Here is a 20397-nt window from a genome sequence, read left to right as displayed (position 1 = left end):
TAGGAGTGGGAACTCGAGTAGTATGAGTGTAATAAATGTGTCAATATTGATTATTTCATGAATCATGTGCATTGAGAATGACGATTTTTAGTCATTTCTAGAAAGAAATGCGTCAGTGCAGGTAACCGATATCCCTACATCTTGCACAACCCTGCATCTTGCACACTTTTATTTCTTTTGAAAATAATATTCTAAAAATGATATATAATCAACCAATCATTAAATTCTATTGAAAATTAAAATAATAATATTATAATATTATTTCCTATATATAAAATAATAAAATCATAATTGTAATTAATAATTGAATAGGAATCTTGATATTAAAACTATTAATTTGAAATTATTATATATTAATTTATTTAATAATAAAAATAATAAAAATTTGTTTTTAGAATATATTCTATAAATTTGAAGATCTTTTAATATAATGAATTAAAAAAAGCTAATTTTTATATTAACAATTCGAAATTATATTAATATATAATAAGAATTTTAATAAATAATTTGTTTTAAAACAAAAATCTTTTATAACTCAAGTATTAATAATATTCTGAATATAATTTAATTATATAATATACTATTTATATATTAATATTGAGAATTAAATAATAAAAACCATATTTTATTATATACTTATATATATAATCATTTATTTTAAAAATATTAATATTTAAAAATTAAAATTATATAATTAATAATAGAGATTTTTTATTCAAATATTTTGTAAAAGAAAATCTTGAATTAAATTTAAGTTTAAAATTAATAACTAGTATTAAATATTATAAAATGAATTTGAAATTAAATATAAACTATAAAATTCTTAGAAATATATAAAATTTAAAGACTTTTTTAGAAATAAAATTCTTTTAAAAAAGGAACTATAATAGACTTTTCGATTGAAATATAAGAATCAATTATTTTAATTATTATTTTTTCTTATTTATATTACTCTATAATATAATTAATTATAATTTCTAAATAATATTTTATTTTAATATTTTATTTTAATATTTTATTTTAATATTATTTATTATTATTATATTATATATTTTCTAATATATAAAAATATATTTTTATAAATTGAATCAAAATATCAATTTATGTCACGGTCATGGACTAAAGGGCTCCATTAGGCACGTGATAGTAAGCCCTCGGGCCTACCGTGTGCCGAAGGGAGCCCGCACACACATATAAATTAATTGTATAGTTTTCATAAGTTTAGAAGAATTAATGAAAAGTCTTTGTGCTACATTTCACCTAGTTGATTCATTGCTAGTATCTACTCTAACAATTTAGTTTTTTTAAAATCTCAAAATAAATATTCCATAATATTTTAAAAAGTATTTTTAAATTATTTTTCTTTTTTTTTAAAACTATATAAAAATTTAAAACTTGATATAAAACTTGATTATTAATATTTTTCGAAATTTCAAACTTTTGATTAATAATAATGATAATAAAAAATATAAAAAATCATTTTTCAATTATATAATTCACTCTAATATAGGTTTTTATTTTGTTATTAATATTTTAAAATATTGTTATTCAAAATCAATTAATATTTAATTGAATATTTCAAATCTTTTAAGTTCCTGATATTATTTTTTGATAAATATAAGATCCTATTATACAAGTTTTAAAATCATTATAATGATATTTGAATTTAATATCAATTTTTAGTTTAATAAATCAAATTGTGCAAGATACAGGGTTGTGCAAGATGTAGGGATATCGGTTATGATTAAGTATGAATATGATGGATGAATGGCATATTGAGAATTTGAACACTCATCAACAACTTCAATGGTTTGACTTCAAGAAAAATGATAATTATGACTCCAAAAAACCCCAAAATTTTGGCCAAACGGAACCAAAGAAATGTGCAATGACTGAAATGACATATTTGTGCTCCAAATCTTGAGTTCAATGATTCATGCGACTAGAATATCCATACCGCGTGATGTTTATCTAATGAATATTCAGTCAATTTTAGTTTTCATGAACTCAACAATTGTCGTACAATGAAGAATCATAAGAGTAATGTAGATATGCATGAGGTAAATCGATTTTCAATTAAAATGGAGTCATGCTCTCCTTGAATAATCTCATGAACATGAATATTAAGGCATCATTTCCCTGTCTGGAGTCAAATGTGACAGTAATATTTTGTTGAGAACCATTAATGAGACTTCATCAAAGGAACAATGATGCGAAGGGGTATAAATGTTTCATTTCAATCTGAAGGAGGGGTGGTCCTTAGTGTCATTAAGGAAGCAGATTAATGATAATTGTACTGGGGAAGCTGACAAATCGGAGTTATGAATCTGAGGAAGGCTATTCAAAGTATCAATTTGCCAATTATGCCCTTCACCACAGAATACCACATCTTAAAGGCTCTTCACAGTCGCTAAGACGATATAATGGCTTGAAAAACCAGAGGCAGTATGAATATTGAGGGTACAAGCGCTACAAAGTTGATGAAGAATGTTCTCCTACTATGATTCACATAATTGCATATGTGACCATTTGATGGGTTATGGCTCATTGAATCAGTTTGCTTGGATGCATCGGCGGCGTAGTCATAGTCTTCTCAAAGAATGGTAATATTCATAAAATATGTATGAGTTATCACACTCCCATTTCCCTTTATGACTCCTACAGTGAGTACCACGCATTGGAATTTGGCTCTCATTCTGATGCTTAAATAGCAAGGGATTTGTCCCTTTCTCCTCTTCTCATTTTCTCTTCTAACATACAACGATATCAAAGACAACGATAATTCGAAGAAAAAAAATCTTCAAGGTCTTGAAGACCAAGGTCTCGGAGACAGATTCCCATTGCAACTTTACCTTTACACAAACTGGAGAATATCAATAGCATTATCTATTGATTGATTCAGGTTAGACGATCGGCTCTCAAACTCACATACGGTTGCATTTAGTGCTGATTGGGTTTACAGCAACATGTCTAACCATTCCAATCGTCAGGAGAGAGAAAACCTTCAAGAGTATGACCGTTGGTTGGTGGAGGAAATAGTACCATATGTGATAAGAGATAGACCGGGAGAAGCAGATGAAATGCAGGCATACTCGCCATCCAATGAACTGGCAAGCCAACTTTACCAAGAGAACAGTCCTCCAATGATATACACTACTACAGAAAGTCCTCCTGCGGGTGTCTGGGTAGAAGGTAACGATTATGCAACAGAAGCTGGATATTCCAAAGATGGACGGTTTGTACCCAGAGAACAGTACGTTCCCTTCGATTCAGATCTAGCAAGGGCTTCTCCATTTACTGGATACCCGGTTCAGACTTCTATGGCTGGATATCAAGCTCAAACTCCTTCAGTCGCTGGGTATCAAGCTCAAACTCCTTCAGTCGCTGGGTACCAAGCTCAAACCCCTTCAGTCGCTGGGTACCAAGCCCAAACTCCTCCCACGTATGATTCTGATCCATCGGGACATGTAGAACATGGACATGGAATCGCATATGCACAATCACGTCCGGCTAGTCGTGAATTGGAAGATGGATGGCACCAATATCAACCAGGAGTATGGGAGTGGCTAGGACAAGGGGCTCCGCCCCCCGGAAGTCAAGGAACTCAACTGCAACCCGCCCGTAACGTCCAGACTCCAGCAGACCTACAGAACACGAATCGAGAAGCCTACGCACGAGTTAGTGCGCCAAGCAGCCAACGTTATTCAAGCCCTTCTGTCCAGCTTGTAACAACTCCGAGCCAATTTCTTGACGCGATTGATGGCTCACCGCGATCCTGGGAGAACATGACAGATGTCTCTGACAACCAATCTGAAGATCAAAATCACTCAGTAGCTGGAGATAGTCAGAGAGTATCCGGCAGCCACAGAGGTAACCAGAGTAGGGTTCGCAGAGTCCGTCGAAGGAGGAGGCAATGAACGATAAAGGACACGACACAACTATATTGCTTTCTGGGACGAGGAGATAAGATATAAGACCTGTATCATTTTTTTCTCTTTTTTTCTCTATTTTTTCTCAAGGTAGGGTTGATTGTGCGACTTAGAATTTGGACCGACGACCTTTGTATTTGTGGAAGGGATATGGCAGATCTTGTTTCTTTTTGTTTCACCGCTTGGGTGTGTGGCGATGACGTTATTGAGTTTTGGGGAATTTAATACTGTGATCTTATCTGTTGCTCAAACTCGCTTCTGTTTCATGAAATCGGGGTGGAGGCCTTCAGTTTGGATGGATAATATCGGGATGTATGTGCCGTTCATAGAGAGTTATACTGATCCGAACCACTTAAATTGTGGGACTTAATTAATATTCGCGTTGGACTTTTTATATTCCTCTGGATGCATTATCTCTCCAGATTTGTGAAAGATTGAACTAGGTGTCCAGCTCCACACACCGGTTGGGCTCAGCCACAGAAATATCAGCAGCCAGCTATAGACTCAAGACGACGTTAATCAAACTGAATTCATTCATCATTGGATGCTTCTCCATAACAAGCACAGCTTCAGATGCAACAATAGAGCGTCAATTCAACTGCACCTCAAGTTTCTGATCCTCAATCAAGCAGACTTGAAGTGCCACCTTCTAAACTCATAAATAAAGATCATCCGACACAACAAGTACAACGACAAGCTAATAAACTGCGTAAGCATCGTCATTTAATGAAGCCCTCTTCAAAGCCGTGCCGACAGCCTAAGCGTACAATAACCGAGGGACATTGCCCACAACTTATCAAGTGCACCTTTTCTTCTTCGGACCCACGATACTTCAATCCTCCCAATATGTGACTTCAGTGCTACTGCACAATTCCAATTGAAGATAATATTGTGGTGAGAACAGGGACAATGACAAATATTGGAACATACCCCAAGAACAAACATGGATTAATCGTCCAGAGCCAGGCCTACCAAAAACTATATTTCTTGAAGGACATCCTAAATTGTTTCAAAGGAATCAGAATTGATCACTTGGTAGGTACATATTTCCCTCGATAGTCCTTTTCAAAACTTTATATTGATAGAATGCAGGGGCTATAACACGATTTTTATAGTTTTGGAGCGATCTTGTGTTTCTTCCGGGGATAGATAGATGTTATGGTTTGGCGTCGAAATTTATTGGCCTTCGTTCAAGGTTTCTTGGGGGGGGATTGAGTGTATAAGGGTTTTGATGTGGCCGCAAGGCACTGATAGTATTGGAATTCTCTTTTCTTTTTCATTGCTGTTTTCCTTCGAAGGTGGGAGTAGAATCGCGCACTGGTTTTTCCAAGTCTAAACTTTTAGACGTTCCTAGAAACTCGGGGATCTTATTCTGCTATTTCTTTGGTCACATATAGTGAGTGGTATTTGGGTTGGAGATATTGATATTCATTCTTTATGGAATTAGGTGATAGGTTCAACACGGAATACAAGAGCTGTCTGTCTTGATTGCGTTGTAGTTTAGAAATGAAATTATATCCGTCCACGTTTACGCTCTTTCCATGTGTACCATGATTTTGGTATACAGTTTTGAGTAAACTTTCACTCGAAACGGATCAATTTGTTCATGACAACTTTCATCATGGCAAACATACCAGTATGCAAAATGGAAATAGTATTTTAGAGTCACTGGGAGGCACTAGAAGTCATTAATGGCGCGTAGAACAAAGTCGGTATAACCCTGAGAGTATGAATCCTGCACAGTTAATGATGTGAAAAAATATTTTCAAGAATTTCCTTGACAATGGCAAATGCGAAAGATCGATCGATTTTATCGATTCTATGGCTTCGTGACCCAATAAGTAATATTAGATTTGAAAAGTCATGACACTGTTAGAATTTTTCCACTTACAACTCATACTAAGTCAGATTCAGTTTTGTACTCATCACTTGAATAAACATGCAGTCACGCGTACAGGTCTTGACACCATATCAATGCTCGAGTAGCACGCAGTCTTCCTTTTTACTTTTTTTTAACCCCAGAATCTTAAACGACAATTCTCGAGACCTTTCTCAATATTCCAAGCTCCTCATAATATCAAAGAAAACACTTGCCCTCCCTCATTTTTCATTCGTTTAATCTTTCAAAAAAACTAAAGTATCCCCTTGCAAGCTGATCTAGGTAGGATCGTAGATTTTGGAACACGATTATAACAAATAACGCTAATATCCTTACCATAGCAACATGTCTAGCTCAGATTCCAAATATTGCAAACAATGGATAGGCTAACGCGAAGCTGAATGCGGCCAAGCGATCCCTCTCACCAATACGATGTGCGATGAATGTTTTCGTCGTATAGACGCTGCATACACTGATTGGGGTCAATCCTTAGAAAACAGACCCGCTAAACACAAGATACCTAGAAGAGCAGACAAAAAAGCAGCCCCGTCGAGCAATGAACGGAAAGTACCTCGTGACACGAAAGAAACCTCGAAAAAAAACCCCCGGACCTCAGGCGCCTCTTCGACGACCGGATCCCAGAAGAAAGGCGAATGGAGATAAGAGAAACTCCGGGAGACAAATGTCTGGAGCTTCAGTCCAGACTCAAGCTCGCACAGAACACCATTCGAATCATCAAATCATAAGCAATGAACTCAAGGTCCAGTATACTTGTTGCTCTATCCATCACACAATCCAGCGACCAGCCAACATCAAACTCCTCATCGCGACCAGTGTAGGCAATAGTATACTACAGTGAAACTGTGGCGTGTATTAGTATATTGATATTGCAGTTAGTACATATAGAAAGGAGATTATACTACTATTATATATATTCATATACTAAAGAATACTAACAATATATTGAAATATTAAAATTTAATATAAAATATACATTCCTATTTATATTAAATAATAAATTTCTATTCCTTATTTCAAACTAAATAGGAATTCCTTATTTCTAATCTAATTTGAATAGAAATATATATTTTATATTGGATTCTAGTATTTTAGTATATTAATAATAATAATGAATATTTTCAGTAGTATTGAATTCTGTACTATATACGTATATATTTCGAAAAAAATCGATACATACCACTAAACTAACCCGTATACGGAATACGGGAAATACTATTGCCTACACTGATCGCGACAGAAAATCTGATTTGTGGTTTCTGGATGCGCCAATGAGATTGCCAACTTTCCTGATCGTTATGAATCCGTGATGGACTACATCGCATGAGGGGACATTGAGGTTCCAAAGCTGTGATCAATTTTTTTCCTTTCACTTCATTGCACTTTTCTTAATTTCTTTCTTTTCGTTGGATATTTTCTTGGGAACGCAAGCAGTGACGAAAATACTGATTAAGGATGTAGCTCATGATGAGTACTGTGATTGATGGCCTCCAAAATTCCGGAAGTTTGGTTCTTGTTCGGGTTGTTTATTGTCGTTGAGGTTGGTGTCGATGGAGCGATCATACTTTCCCATTCTCACCTAGGAGGCTTGACGAAAGGCTTAATGTTTCCAAGACAACTTGCTTGATCTATTTTTGGATATAGGGGATAGTTAATAAATGCATTGGACTTTCTTATATGCGCCTAAATGACTTCGTGAGCTGTCCTGGTATTGAGAAGATACTAAATTCGAAATCGAGTGGATAGATATGACTGACGAATCTTGTGTGTGAGGTTAGAAGATACATAGCCAATCACACATGACTTTGCATTGTTAGGACAGTGAATACATAATTTATCTGCGGAAAATCGCACCATTATCAAATTTGCGTACCAATAACCTACAGTGTGATATTGAGAACATTTTAAAGGCTTTGAATTGGGTCGTTCTAAGACGTCAGAGAGGTGAAGAAGAAAGAGAAATGCAAACTTCCAATGTTTTGACCCCAGATTTGAATCAGAAACCATCTTCTTGAGCTGCCAAAGAATATCGACACTGGTATGAATTCCTTCTCGAAGGACTCCCAAAATTTGACAATTTACTCAGGTAGGTATCTCACATTCCATCAGTGATTTGTCTTCCAATACTCATTTTGGCCCAGTGGTATTCTTTCTGAAGAGTCATCATTTGAAACGTTGAATTATTACTCTCATTTTTTGCATCCACGGGGATTTGCTGCTATGAATATTTCCTATGATATCTTCTCATCTGACTCTGCCCACACTGCAATACTCATATTGCAGCAAGTTCAAGCCTCCAGTATGACATGGACAGTCACTCACGAATTTTGGCAATGGAAAACAATCACCCCGTTAGAATGAGTGACTCGCACAATTTTGACATATACCCGTCTTGATCGCCCAAGGTTTTCCTGCTTTTGCTTCCTGCTACACTTGATTTTTCAAACAATCCCTCAAGCAATCCTAAGAAATTTCCAGCATTAGATCTCAACATCACAGATACCAACCCACTGACTATGTCCTTGAACGATTATAGTCTCACAAGCGGTGGCCGTGACTATGGCCGACTCGATGAATATGGCCAACCTCAACGGCAGAATTATGGCGGTGGTCAGCCTTGCGAGTCTAACTTCAGAAATAGAGACATTCAAGGTTAATATAAAATCGGCCAAATGTTGAATTGAGCTAGGCTCCAACTCAGGAATGGACAGCTCTGACACTTTCTTAGGAACATACCAATATGGCCCAGATAAGAGTACCATGCAACTCCCTCCTTTACACCTGGTCGAAAGCAATATTCAACCACCACATTCGACAAATAGCGACCGTCTACCCCCAATCAGCTGGTTCCTGGGATCAGCTGCTCAACCATCATACCGTTCTATGCAGACCTCTAACCTAACGGACCTAAGATCGCCAGCTGATTTCAACGTTCCTGCAGCTCGCTCGCATTCTGGTACCACTAGTCAATCGCAGCACTATCCAACTTCCGAATCAAGAATTCGTGAAGCTTCTTACCCTCTGAGTGAGATACAGCGCGTTCAAGAGCCTGGCAGTCGAAAGTGTCAGCCCTCAGCACCAAGTCAACGATCCAATACGAAGCATGGAGGCAACGAGCATACGGATTTCATGCATAATTTTCCGACTGGTATTCCGACCTCAATACAACTTTCACCTCCTCTTTTGGGTAGGTCAGAAATAGAGCTAGGTAACTCATCTTCTAGACATGCGAAAAAAGAGCAGTCTCGGAGAAGACACAAGGCCAAAGAAAGATCGAGACCTTACAGCTCTCCTTACAGCTCTCATCCAAACGCATCAATGCTACCCCAACAGCAATTGCAAGGCTATTCCGAATGCCTTCGTTATCACGCATCTGTTGAAAGCCCGCAGGCCATTCGAGGTAACAGTAGTGCGACAGAAGAGATGCCAGCGGATTTTGACATGGAGTGTCGTCTGCCGGGATGCAAGGAGCGGATAAGTGAGAATGCCCTCTTTGGAGCATGCGGAACACATCATAATCAGTTATCAACATGGGATTTCTCTTATTGCGAAGCGGAAAAACGAGATTCCCATGACCCAGCGGATTATTTACCAAATGGACAGTGTAAAGCCAAGAAAAGAAAGCCTAATAAGCGGTGGTGTTCTCGTCACTCAAAACAGAACTATCATTCGAGATCTGAATTCCTCAACTCAGGGGTTGGCATACTGGGAAAGTGGTTTGTGGGTCGTCACCAGGGCACCGCTAATCTTCCTCCTGGGTATGGTAAATCGGGGGCCCAAAGTTCTTTTGATTGTCGCTCGTCATCAAAAACCAGTGCTTAAAACCCAGGAGGCATACGCCAATCTTGCTTTCTTTTCCAGATTATCATAGTTATTCATTGTTGTTCGCTCCTATCCAGGCAATAACTGGTAGCTTGGGATGCTGGTTGTAATTATTTGAAGCGCTACTGAAAGTACAGCGAGAACCCTGCAGCAGCACCTTCGATGTGAGCGGGCCATATTTTTATCTGGACATCTTTTGTTACTCGATGCTTTTCGGGGTCAAACAGGTGGCTTGGATTGGTAGATTGGATATTGCTGATACATTATCGCACGCAATTTGTACTTAGTTTTTACTGATATAATCTAACGTCTGATTCCTTCTTTTTGATGCCATCTTCATGATTGCTATGCTGGATTTGATGCGCAATAATACGGAGATTCCTCAAAGAAAATATTGTTTCGGACCTGGATTAACGAGTCGAGGATTTGTTCTCTGATTTTTTATCCCTCCTACTGGGCAGGCATGGTGTAGATTCATTGAAAATTGACAGAAGTTTAAACATTCGATTGAAGAAGTTCTCACATGACAGATAGATTCTCACAAAATGTTCTCGCAAAGGTTCGAAGGTAAACCTGTGGATTCAGGACACGGTTCTGCATGCACCAACTATTAAGATCCACTATTCATAGCTCTCGATACATTGTGTAATTACATAGGTATTCCTGGTAACAATCGCCCGTCATGATAAACCTTGCATGTACCCAGAACGATGAGCAACATAAAACCCAACAGCGTATAGTAGTAATCTGACTTGCAAAGCGACATTATGTAAAAGAAAGTCACATAACAGAGAAACGTTAAGATAATCTGGATGAATTTGAGTGTTAGTCTTCTTGTAGTTGCCATACCGCGCATGGCAGATGAACGTACCATTTGTGCATTAAGAAGAGCCAAGTTTTGTCTGTGTTCCAACTGACGATCCATAGCCTTGGCTTGATTTGAAAGATCGAGGCGACGAGTTCTAACTTCCATATCAAGCTTGAAACCCACTTCACTGATATTGAGGTCGTGCTGCTTCTGAATAACTCTGATTTGCTCAGTTGCATCTCTGTATTTATAAAGTCAGAGATATTGCCACGAAGCGAATAGGAGACAAACACGACAACTTACAGTTTCTTCCCATAACTGAGTGACTGGTTCTCATGAGTGCTTGATCTCCATTTGAGAAGCTCTTTTCTACTGATCCATCTTTCCTGAACCTCAAGTCAGCGGATGTGCCATGCTGAGTAAGATCTCACACTGAAACGAAAAATTCCCCGCCCAGCATCTCGCAAAATCTTCTTGGAAATTAATCTGGCGCTCGCCATGCGACAGTGCGAAGGGAAGTCGTGAATCCCAATGGTACCTCCATCCCCGGCGACCCGAAAGCCACACAGACCAGGAAATCAGCCACCACCTCGACCCATTACAGATCTGGTCTCCACACCAGGATAGACTTTTGCACACAACATGATAGCTGAAAACACACAATCCTCCAAGGAGAAGCTTCCCCTGGCACCGTGTACGCAGGTTAAAGGTCCCGAGGAACCTAGAGAAATATTGCTTATGTCCTCGGTGTATTGCTGCGAATTCGATCGGTGACTGTGATTCCACCTCACTTGAAACCATGCGTGATTGAGACAGGCCGGCAGACGGGAAGGATCGAGACAGTGTGTGAGGACAGAATCTTACCGGTGGTATATCGGGGTCAATTCGATCATCACGATCCGCATCCTGTGAATATAGATATCAGCTGTGGTCCAAAAAGCATTGAATGATTTAGAAATGGCGAATGGAAATTGGAACGTTGACTTACTTGTCTTTGAAATGTGGGAGACATTTCAACCAGCGACTTGAATGGAAAGAATGTAAATATACATGACTTCAAATTTCGCAAAGTTTGTGGTTGTAAGAAAGATGGAGAAAACTGAACCGTATCGACAAGAGGAAATCCTTAAATAAGAAATATTTACAAATGTGCGTGATCTTAGCGAGATTCAAATTTTCAAGACTGCGCCATCTTTGAGTGAATATGAGTGAGTTAAATGAGCATGCAATCTCGTGATCCCGTTTTTTTGTTGAGATTGGCTAGTCGTCCTCGAAAGTGAATATTGACCCAATGATTTTTCTGACTGAGGAATACATTGAGAGAGAGTCCTGAGTCCCGCGAATACATGTCTCAGTACGAGAATTGGACCGCTTATGTCGAAACTCAAAAGGTATGAGTTATGGCACTCAAGAAATTTCCTGCGATTCTTCAATTTCGTAAGAGCCTTCCATCAAGAATATGGCTATGAATCCCTCAGTTTTGACTTCTCCGTTCTCACTTTGAAATGTGCGGTTGCTGGAAAACACTGCGCGCGAAGTGAAGCACATGATCGGATAGCCACTGATCAGACTAGATCTGCTTCGCCAGTGAATGATATGCCCTCTTCAATCATTTATTGTTGAACTAACGCGTCAACGAGGCATAACTTCACTCCAAAGAAGCTGGGTTATGGTTGACTATATTGATTCTTTTTGCGTCTAGAAAGATTGTTTGCTGGGAAAGCATGGCTAATCTCTGAGCATCCTATCTTGCTTATTTATCTTTATCTCGCCTTGCTCCAAGTTCTGGGTTATCGCAGAGTACTTATCCCACGAATCATATACTCGATTTTCAATACATAGACCAGACACCCAATTTATATGAGCCATACAGGTTCTATCATCAAGAACATAATCTTTCCAGTGACACGCGATCAGACGCAGTTTTTACTTGACCTTGAATGTTTCTCAGATAGACCAAACGTCGAGACAAAAGAGCTCTTGATCATTCCCGTCGGAAAGTGACAACCAGCATCGAAGAGTAGTACACAAAGATAGATTCAAACCTCTGAGACTTCCACATCTGCCGTTTTTCGGCCATCTCAGCCATCAGTCCGATGTAATGCACTATGTTCGAAATCTTTTCAAACAGACTCACTGAATCTTGGTAGTAGTTCGAAAATTCTGGTTACACCGTCAGAAGAGAATTCAATGGTCCTAAAACCCAAGCCCTGGAATGCTCAGTTGCTGACAACGCCAGATGAGATCTCAGAATCATTGCATTAAACAGGACAATCCAACTCAAAAACACATTAATCTCTTTGCTACTGGAGACGCTTTGTGCATGATTTCAGCTGGGTACTATTTTACCCTCTCATCTCAAAGATAGTAAAATTCTTCGCTAATTGCATCAATTTGAAAGCCCACAGAAACAGAAAGAGATTTAAGGTATCATTCACATCTTGGCACGTTGATCTTCAGTGACCCTGCAGAAATTTCTTTCTGATATTCATGATTGTTCATTTCTGAATTGTTCTGCATATTGTTTACCAGCAAGTGGCTGAGATATCTAATCATTGGTTGGAAGTTTTCATGAATAATCATGACCATGATCGTGCTCATTGAAACATCCACAGTTGCTCTTACAATACAAATAGACTGATTCGATAAAAATTTCAACTGTATAAGCTATAGATCGTAATCATAACCATGCTCTGGCTACAATACGGACCAGTAAGGCCACATGTGTATACGGCAACCCCGACACCTGAGTTCGAATCCTTCAAGGCTCCCGTTGACTTAATGTAAAATTTTGAAAGCGAACAATTCTTGAAATACATAATGAATGATAGCAGTACTACTGTCGCAAATTGACTGTTTGGAGTCTCTATCTCTTGTACATGGTCGTAAATTACGGCCCCTGAAACCTCGCTTAGCTCAAATCAAGAGTCTTGACCGTACCCCTCAACTGCACCTCGAAGACGAATAAGTATATAACTATTCAACCACCTACCAAGTGATTCTTCATCTCAGAACCTCATTGAACTTTCAAAAAGATAACTCACAACCCACAACTCTTCATCTCATACAATCAAACATAAACATGAACTGTCTTCGAAAGATCCTAGCATTCAAAAACATGTCCTCATTGGGAATCCAATCCCGCACCACTGTCGCTGTTCGAGACACAGGTTATCATCTATCAGGTTGTAGCGCATACATGGCGATTATATTCAAAAATCTCTCATGCTGCATGAAACACGCCCCGGAATACCTTGTCCTCGTCGTACCAATCATTATCTGGCTCTTTATCTTAGCCCTTCATCAAACTTATAAGGGATTCAAAGAGGTTATCGAGGACTGGAAGAGTCATGAAGCCTCAGAGAAATCGGGACAGAGATTCCGGCAGGGAACTGATCAAGCTACCGGAAAGCCGAAGAGAAAGAATCATCGTGGGGGAGTCAAAGCGAAGAAGGCGAGAGGCAAGCGAGAGGACACCGGAAGCTCGAATTCTGGGGAGAACTAATGGCATATTGATGGTTGATTGTGGGGATGGAGAATGATCTCTCGGACGACTGGAAATGGAGGCACTATGGCATATGAGTTGAAGGTGACATGGTAGCTGTTCAATCATGACTGACCCAGGCTTTGAGACTGGGTGGTGATGAGAATTCGATTTGAGATAGTATGCTTGTTAAATAATTTCAAATTATCTGGGTCCTGTTGACTCAATTAATACTCTCTACATTATCACATAAAGTTCCTTAGTCGATAATCAGGATCTCATTTGCTCATCTCCATGATGCCTCGATTGAATGCCTAATGCTAGTTAAATTTGACACCTCAAAAATTTGAACGAACGAGCGACACCATTTTTTAGCGGAAAATTTGGATTTACTATCATAACAGCGTGGCATCTACTATCGACTATTTAAGTCGCTGTTCAGTCAATTTATATCGACGATCATCTAATTTAAGATTCTCCTCGTGTTTAGTTCGGAATTTATAGGCAGTCTAGTAAAATTTTGTTGTTTAGTCAAAGTATAAGTTGCTTAATAGAACCACATTAGACATCAAAAAATTCGTTTGATTGCACTTAATGTTATACTTGCACTTGTCATAACGAAGATGGTTAATCTACGAGTAGTGTCATTCTAGTATTCTTTCAATCGTCATTATAAAGGGTCGTGATTCTAGCGAATTCTGATGACATTTTTGCGGACGTAAGCCACAGCAAAGCCACTTTTCGAAAGTGGCTTGCGTGTTGCTTTATATGAGCACGAGCGCCGTCTATGCACTCACCCCGCTTCATTCCCCAAGTCGTCGCCCCTTCACAACATTTCATTTATCAAATTCCATTGATTTATCAACATGCTACCTTTAAGGAACTTTGTGAGAACCTCGTTGGAAAAATTATCAGTTTACTTTTGAAAATCTTGACTCATGTTTTCAATCCCGCGTTATAGATCTCACTACTTTATTAGAGTATAGTAGATCTCTAAAGTAAAATAGTTGAGATAGTTTTGAGACGGTTCATCTACTGCATCACAAAAATCTATAAATTCATGTGTGCTCTCGTACTTTTCTTTCATCTGTAGAAAGCAAGCACAATTCTCAATCATGATTCAAGACTCTGATCTTCCCAATTTTTCAACAATGCCATACCACACTCTCTGCGACGCATTGCTAGATAGCCTGGTGCGCAATCAATATACAGACAGGAATCTCCGCGAATATACGAAGTCTCAAAGTCCTCGAATGGAAGTCACATATCGCGAAATTACCAACGCTGATTGCTGTGATGATGAATATGAAGATCTCGAAAAAAATTCTACGGACATTATCAGTGGACCAGATCTCAAACAACGAGAAATCGATTCCAAGCCCGAAGACAGCATTCTCGAGCGACTGCCGTATGATCTTAGGGAGATGGTTTTTGTTTTTTGCGGTCGAAGCACTTTCTGCTCGGCTGGTCAGGGTCCAAATCTGTTGAAAGCACTTCGAGGCCAGCGGCAAGCTTACGCCCACGCCTTAAGAATATTTGAGAGACTGAACAGTTATGAACTCGGCGCTGAGCTGAGAAACCCTACATCCGAAATATGCAACGAAATTCAAGATATGACGGGACTCATGACAGTCAACGAAGCACCGCGAAGTATCACATGTGAGTCGGAATCAAATGATTCAAAATTGGCTGAATCCGACTTAGAGCTTACTCTGCAGTCAGTCAATGAATCTCCTCCACGGGGTGATAGAAGAGCTAATGTGTAGATAGTGGGCGTATCCACAAAAAATCGAAATATTCTGGTGACCCATTGGCTCCGACTACAAGCACTGTTCTGCACTATTTAGTCCGACATCTGCTCAACGCCAACTGTATTCGAGATGTGCAGTTTTATCACGATATAAGCCGGACAAAAGAGCGGACCTCTCGCATTATCCTCTGCCAAAACGATCGAGGCGATTGGACCTTTCTCAAAAACTTCTTCACTTTCGTCACCTATGGAAGAGTCAAAAGAGTTATTACCCAACTACCGAATCCCCAAAACCATTGTGTTAAAACAGGCTCTAGATATGATGCCTATTACCAGGACAATTATTATGAGAGTTACCGCGCACAACAAGACGCCTTCGTCTTAGCCGTAATCGAGAGTATCAGTCAGAAAGTTGGCGTTGAAGGTGTCGTGCTTGGCCGATCAAAAGATAGTCTTTCGGGATTCTGTATCTGGGAAGCTCCCGAAGGGGAATGTATGAGTTGGAATCGGGATGTAATAGAGCCATGGGCATTGAGGGGCGGTTTCGGTAAGAATTTCCTTGACTACGAGAACAACCACTTTGAACTTGGGGAGGATACAAGTCGACGCTGCTTTATGGTAAGAAATCGCCACGAATAGAAAGTTTGTGGGGTTCTCACCAAGTAAATGTAGGAATTTATATTTTATCTGTAAACAGATAAGTATGTTGTCGTTGACGTATTTGTTACTTGTTATTGAAATATTAGGAAGGAAGATACTAACATATTTTACGAGAGACAAGATTGAATTCTTATACTCAGCTTCAGAATCGTACAGTCATCCTAATATTCAGAATATCACCTCGAATTGATGACTTTAAATATCGGGAGCTTATCAGCCGGCATTGGAAAATGACATTTATGCTACTTTTGTATTCTTAAAAAATCAGAAAATGTAAAAGAATTTGAGGATGAAAGGCTACTCTTGTTGAGGGTATAAACTATAGTCATCTTTTAAAAAATATGATTATCCCCAAAATTTCTGACAATGTCTTGTTACGTGTTCCTCGGCAATTTAGACAATTACTAAACTTTTAGCTCCCCCTATTCGTACCCTAGAACACCAGCGTGTAAGCGTTTGACTAACCAGTGAGTAAAATTTTCACTAGAGTCCAACTAGCTGATTACAAATTTCCGAAAACTTTTCTTGGGATTATGCTACTGAGTTACGTATTTGTCTCCATGACTTTGGGTTTCTATTGTAAACGTTAGAAGAACACCATATATAGACGCGAATCCCATCGACCCCGCACGCTTGTTGTTGCCTTTTTCTTATCAATAATTTTACTTTAAGACGACTTTGATGATCGAGAATTCATTTTGATGCCTCCAGTGGGCACTCGATTTGACTCACTCTGGGCATACATCATAAATTTGATTCTGGTATATTACGATGAATTATCTTGCCACATTTATAATGGTCTGGCTATCATCTTTCTACAATTGGAATCTCAACATCTGCTGGAATGCTTGTACATCCTTTTTCATCTCCAATCTGAAGATCCCAAAAAATCGGAATCAATGACAAAAGAGACGTAACTCAAAGACGACATCGGGGTCATGCTAATGCCCGGGAATAATCCCGATTACTATAAACGCTACCCCGCATAAGTCAGAAACTCAAAATTGACAGTTTGAATATCATTGAACTCTTGGATGTGCTTCTTGACACTACAGAAGCTTGAGCCTATTAACATTAGTCTTTGGGGGTTTATTGAGGAAGAAGTCGGGTTCAGAGATTTGATGATGGAAAAGAAGCGCAATGTTGGATTGCCATGAGCAATCAGATTCTCCGCGCTTCGATTCACACATACAGCGCATCACCGCTCGAGATCCCTCTAGCGAGGCAATTTCGAAGACACACACACAAGTCTAAAGCATAGTATTTTCGCCAGTTAAACGAGATCTCGGTACCTAGTCAAAGATGAGGATCTTACACGCGAGATCAACATATCTACGACTTGAAAGATTTATGAGATATCTTTTTTGCTATATTTTTCAATCCAAATTTTTCTGCTGCATATGCTATGCGAAATTTATCTCCCTTATCTCCAGCAAATTGCAGGTAGTCTGCTTTGCAAATACTCTATCAAACCTTCCTCTTACTCTGCAGATACCCTCTCTAGTACATGGGATCACAATCCAAATTCTACGTAGACACTCGAGCATATAGGGTGATTTCTTATTCCAGAGCAATCCATCAATTGTCAAATGAACAATGTACTAGTTACGAGTCCATAATGTGAGAAGAAAACAGCCTCCAAATTAAACGCATTTTCGTTCACTCCTATCAGACTTTACCGCAAATACCTGTTGTGCAGTCCACTAATACATTACCATATTACCATAAACATTATCAAGAAATATATCAGTTCCTAAGGTCTCCTGTATATACCCAAAACCACCTCCAGTGAGATACTACCAAGTGGTGTAAAGCTCTTAGTAAATGTTCTCTGATAATTTCCAGGTATTGCGTTGATGAACCAAGTCTTCCGGTTGCTCTTCCTATCTCGATCGTTTCAGTATCATGGCTGTAGCATCAGCTAAGGGAGAAAAGATTTATGTTACTTCTTTTAGTGCAGTTGGTTCTTCGATTCTGTCCATTCTTAATACTCCAAGTAGAGCTTCGCTGATCATATTAAATTTCAACGGCTCAGAGGAGAAAAAAGTCGTTGAGATTGGAATAAGCTATCAATTCATTGCATGTTAGACATTTGGAGCTTTTTATCGTTTTGCTAAGCGAATTGAATCACTATAATTATCAAGATATCAAAATGGAGGATATCAGATGCACTATTAATTTTGAAGAGACACAGTAATAAAGCTTTCTAAGACTGTCCAGATGAAGTGCATTCTAGAATTCCCTTTCATAAGCCCCATACCGCTCTCAGGCAGTAAACAATGAGTATCTATAATGCTAGTGTTCCGATATTCAACATCACCCGATGAGTTGCTTTCTCAATGGGTCTCGTACAAGCCTCGATCATCTACCAGTCAATTCGCATTCTTATTCTAATCTTCGCTTTTTTCGACGGGCTAGGCAAGGGAACCTCAGAAAGGTCGTCGGTTTCATTTACGTCCCACTAAAAATAAAAGTTAGTATATGTATCAATTCTGCCATCCCTTTATAAAAACCATGATCTTTGTATGGGAACACAACTTCCCCAGCCAACAGCAAATTTGATGCTCTCAGCCCCAGAATGATTCAAGATCTGTATAGAAAGTAACTTACAGGCAACTCCTCATCATCCAAAGTCCCACAATAAAAATGATCCGCTCCCACGGAGTCCAATTTCCCCGCCTCAAAAAAGGAGTTAACATTAAACACCAAATGATTTTCCATCAAACGTTCAACCAAACCCTGCAATCGATGATCTCGAGGCAACCCTCGATAATAAGCTGGAATTGTGATATTATCCGGAATCGGCGTACTCAAAATCTTGAGATAATCCGAATCCCCCGCACAAGAAATCAAAACGTTCATCTGTGTTTCAAGAAGCTGGCCCGTGACACGCTCACGCATGATTTTTAACACTTCGAGGATCTTCGGATTCGTAACACCGGGAAATGTTCCATTGTAGAGAATTAGACCGTGAGGCCCCGGTTGTTGGAATTTCATGTGGCCCGCGATGTGAATCGCGCATTCGCGAAAGAGAGTTTTGTTGCGGAGGGTGTAGGCGAGCTCGATGAAGTGCTCGGGTTCTTCGCTGATTTTGCGAGCGAGGAGATCGCTGTTGGTCCACATGCAGGCGGAGATGTGGTACGAGATGATGGGGAGACAGAGATAGTAATCTGCCATTTTGACGATGGGTTTTAATGTTTTGGGCTGAATTGCAGTTGTCACTCTGTACATCGCATTGAGGATGAAACAGAATGCTCGGGTCTGGGTATTCTGCATTTTCGTCACCGAGGTCGTTGTCGGCGAGACTTGGTTGCTGGGATGTGTTAGTGTTTTTAAAATAGATGATAGACATGTGTACTTACCATATTCTGTTTAGCAACAAGGTGCCATTCTCCATCATCTTCTACCTCACTAACCCAGTTATACTTCCATTCCGAATCTTTCGACTCAAGCTTTTCGGGCGAATCAAGGAATTTGAAGAAAAAGTCTGAATGTTCCTTCAGAATGCTCGAGTGGACTTGTAGTTCTGTGTGTCCGAATAGTTTGATGCGCATCTCTGGAAGTTGTCTACGGACATGGAATTTTAGGAATGTTGGTGTTTCTTCTTCGCAGCAATTCATACTGAAGAATAATTGAATGGATGTTGTTGTTTGGCTTTAATGTTGCTCTGATAGAGAGAAATATTTCTGAGAAGTATTTCGAACTCTATTGATGAGATATATTACCGTCAAGTTCTGATACTATATCATTAAGAAAAAAAAAAAGTTAGAAGCCAGTGCCTCCTGAAGTTCATATAGGAAATTGAAGAAGAATACGGTTCCTAATCTCGCTCGCATATTCTCACAAATCTGGAGCCCGTATCTCCCATCTTCCTACATCATCTAAATACAAATGAACACATACCTACATAGCTGTACTATATAACCAGCATCAAAGAATGATGAGACATTCACCTGTAGACGGTTATTAGCTACAACTCAGTCCCGCGTATTCTCAACCATTTACATAAACTAGCTGAAAGCTTTATCTCCCATCTCATTACACCGT

The 20397-nt window shown here is 39.1% G+C and overlaps 7 protein-coding genes across 7 annotated transcripts; 5 read left to right on the top strand and 2 right to left on the bottom strand.

Moving 5' to 3' along the window:
* Positions 1-2966: 2966 nt before the first annotated feature.
* Positions 2967-3917, top strand: EAE97_005961 (uncharacterized protein; the record flags this gene model as incomplete). The annotated part of the gene is made up of 1 exon (XM_038876474.1): positions 2967-3917. One exon carries the CDS (start codon positions 2967-2969, stop codon positions 3915-3917), a length of 951 nt encoding a protein of 316 aa, XP_038732950.1.
* Positions 3918-8342: 4425 nt separating this feature from the next.
* Positions 8343-9648, top strand: EAE97_005960 (uncharacterized protein; the record flags this gene model as incomplete). Its single annotated transcript, XM_038876473.1, has 2 exons — positions 8343-8478; positions 8555-9648. The coding sequence occupies 2 exons, from the start codon at positions 8343-8345 to the stop codon at positions 9646-9648; spliced, it is 1230 nt and encodes a 409-aa protein (XP_038732949.1).
* Positions 9649-10297: 649 nt separating this feature from the next.
* On the bottom strand, positions 10298-11468 carry EAE97_005959 (uncharacterized protein; the record flags this gene model as incomplete). The annotated part of the gene is made up of 5 exons (XM_038876472.1): positions 10298-10456; positions 10520-10697; positions 10760-10842; positions 11321-11362; positions 11445-11468. The coding sequence occupies 5 exons, from the start codon at positions 11466-11468 to the stop codon at positions 10298-10300; spliced, it is 486 nt and encodes a 161-aa protein (XP_038732948.1).
* Positions 11469-13574: 2106 nt separating this feature from the next.
* On the top strand, positions 13575-13961 carry EAE97_005958 (uncharacterized protein; the record flags this gene model as incomplete). Its single annotated transcript, XM_038876471.1, has 1 exon — positions 13575-13961. The coding sequence occupies one exon, from the start codon at positions 13575-13577 to the stop codon at positions 13959-13961; it is 387 nt and encodes a 128-aa protein (XP_038732947.1).
* A 1130-nt stretch (positions 13962-15091) lies between these two features.
* On the top strand, positions 15092-16329 carry EAE97_005957 (uncharacterized protein; the record flags this gene model as incomplete). The annotated part of the gene is made up of 2 exons (XM_038876470.1): positions 15092-15657; positions 15711-16329. 2 exons carry the CDS (start codon positions 15092-15094, stop codon positions 16327-16329), a joined length of 1185 nt encoding a protein of 394 aa, XP_038732946.1.
* Positions 16330-18255: 1926 nt separating this feature from the next.
* On the top strand, positions 18256-18438 carry EAE97_005956 (uncharacterized protein; the record flags this gene model as incomplete). The annotated part of the gene is made up of 1 exon (XM_038876469.1): positions 18256-18438. The coding sequence occupies one exon, from the start codon at positions 18256-18258 to the stop codon at positions 18436-18438; it is 183 nt and encodes a 60-aa protein (XP_038732945.1).
* Positions 18439-18715: 277 nt separating this feature from the next.
* On the bottom strand, positions 18716-19970 carry EAE97_005955 (uncharacterized protein; the record flags this gene model as incomplete). Its single annotated transcript, XM_038876468.1, has 4 exons — positions 18716-18811; positions 18961-19520; positions 19573-19663; positions 19713-19970. 4 exons carry the CDS (start codon positions 19968-19970, stop codon positions 18716-18718), a joined length of 1005 nt encoding a protein of 334 aa, XP_038732944.1.
* Positions 19971-20397: the final 427 nt, after the last annotated feature.

This window comes from Botrytis byssoidea (genome assembly GCF_014898295.1).
Source record: "Botrytis byssoidea strain MUCL 94 chromosome Unknown BBYS_010, whole genome shotgun sequence".
NCBI classification, from domain to species: Eukaryota; Fungi; Ascomycota; class Leotiomycetes; order Helotiales; family Sclerotiniaceae; genus Botrytis; species Botrytis byssoidea.
The sequence above is the reverse complement of the archived record's forward strand: the minus strand, read 5'-3'. Positions and strand labels throughout refer to the sequence as shown.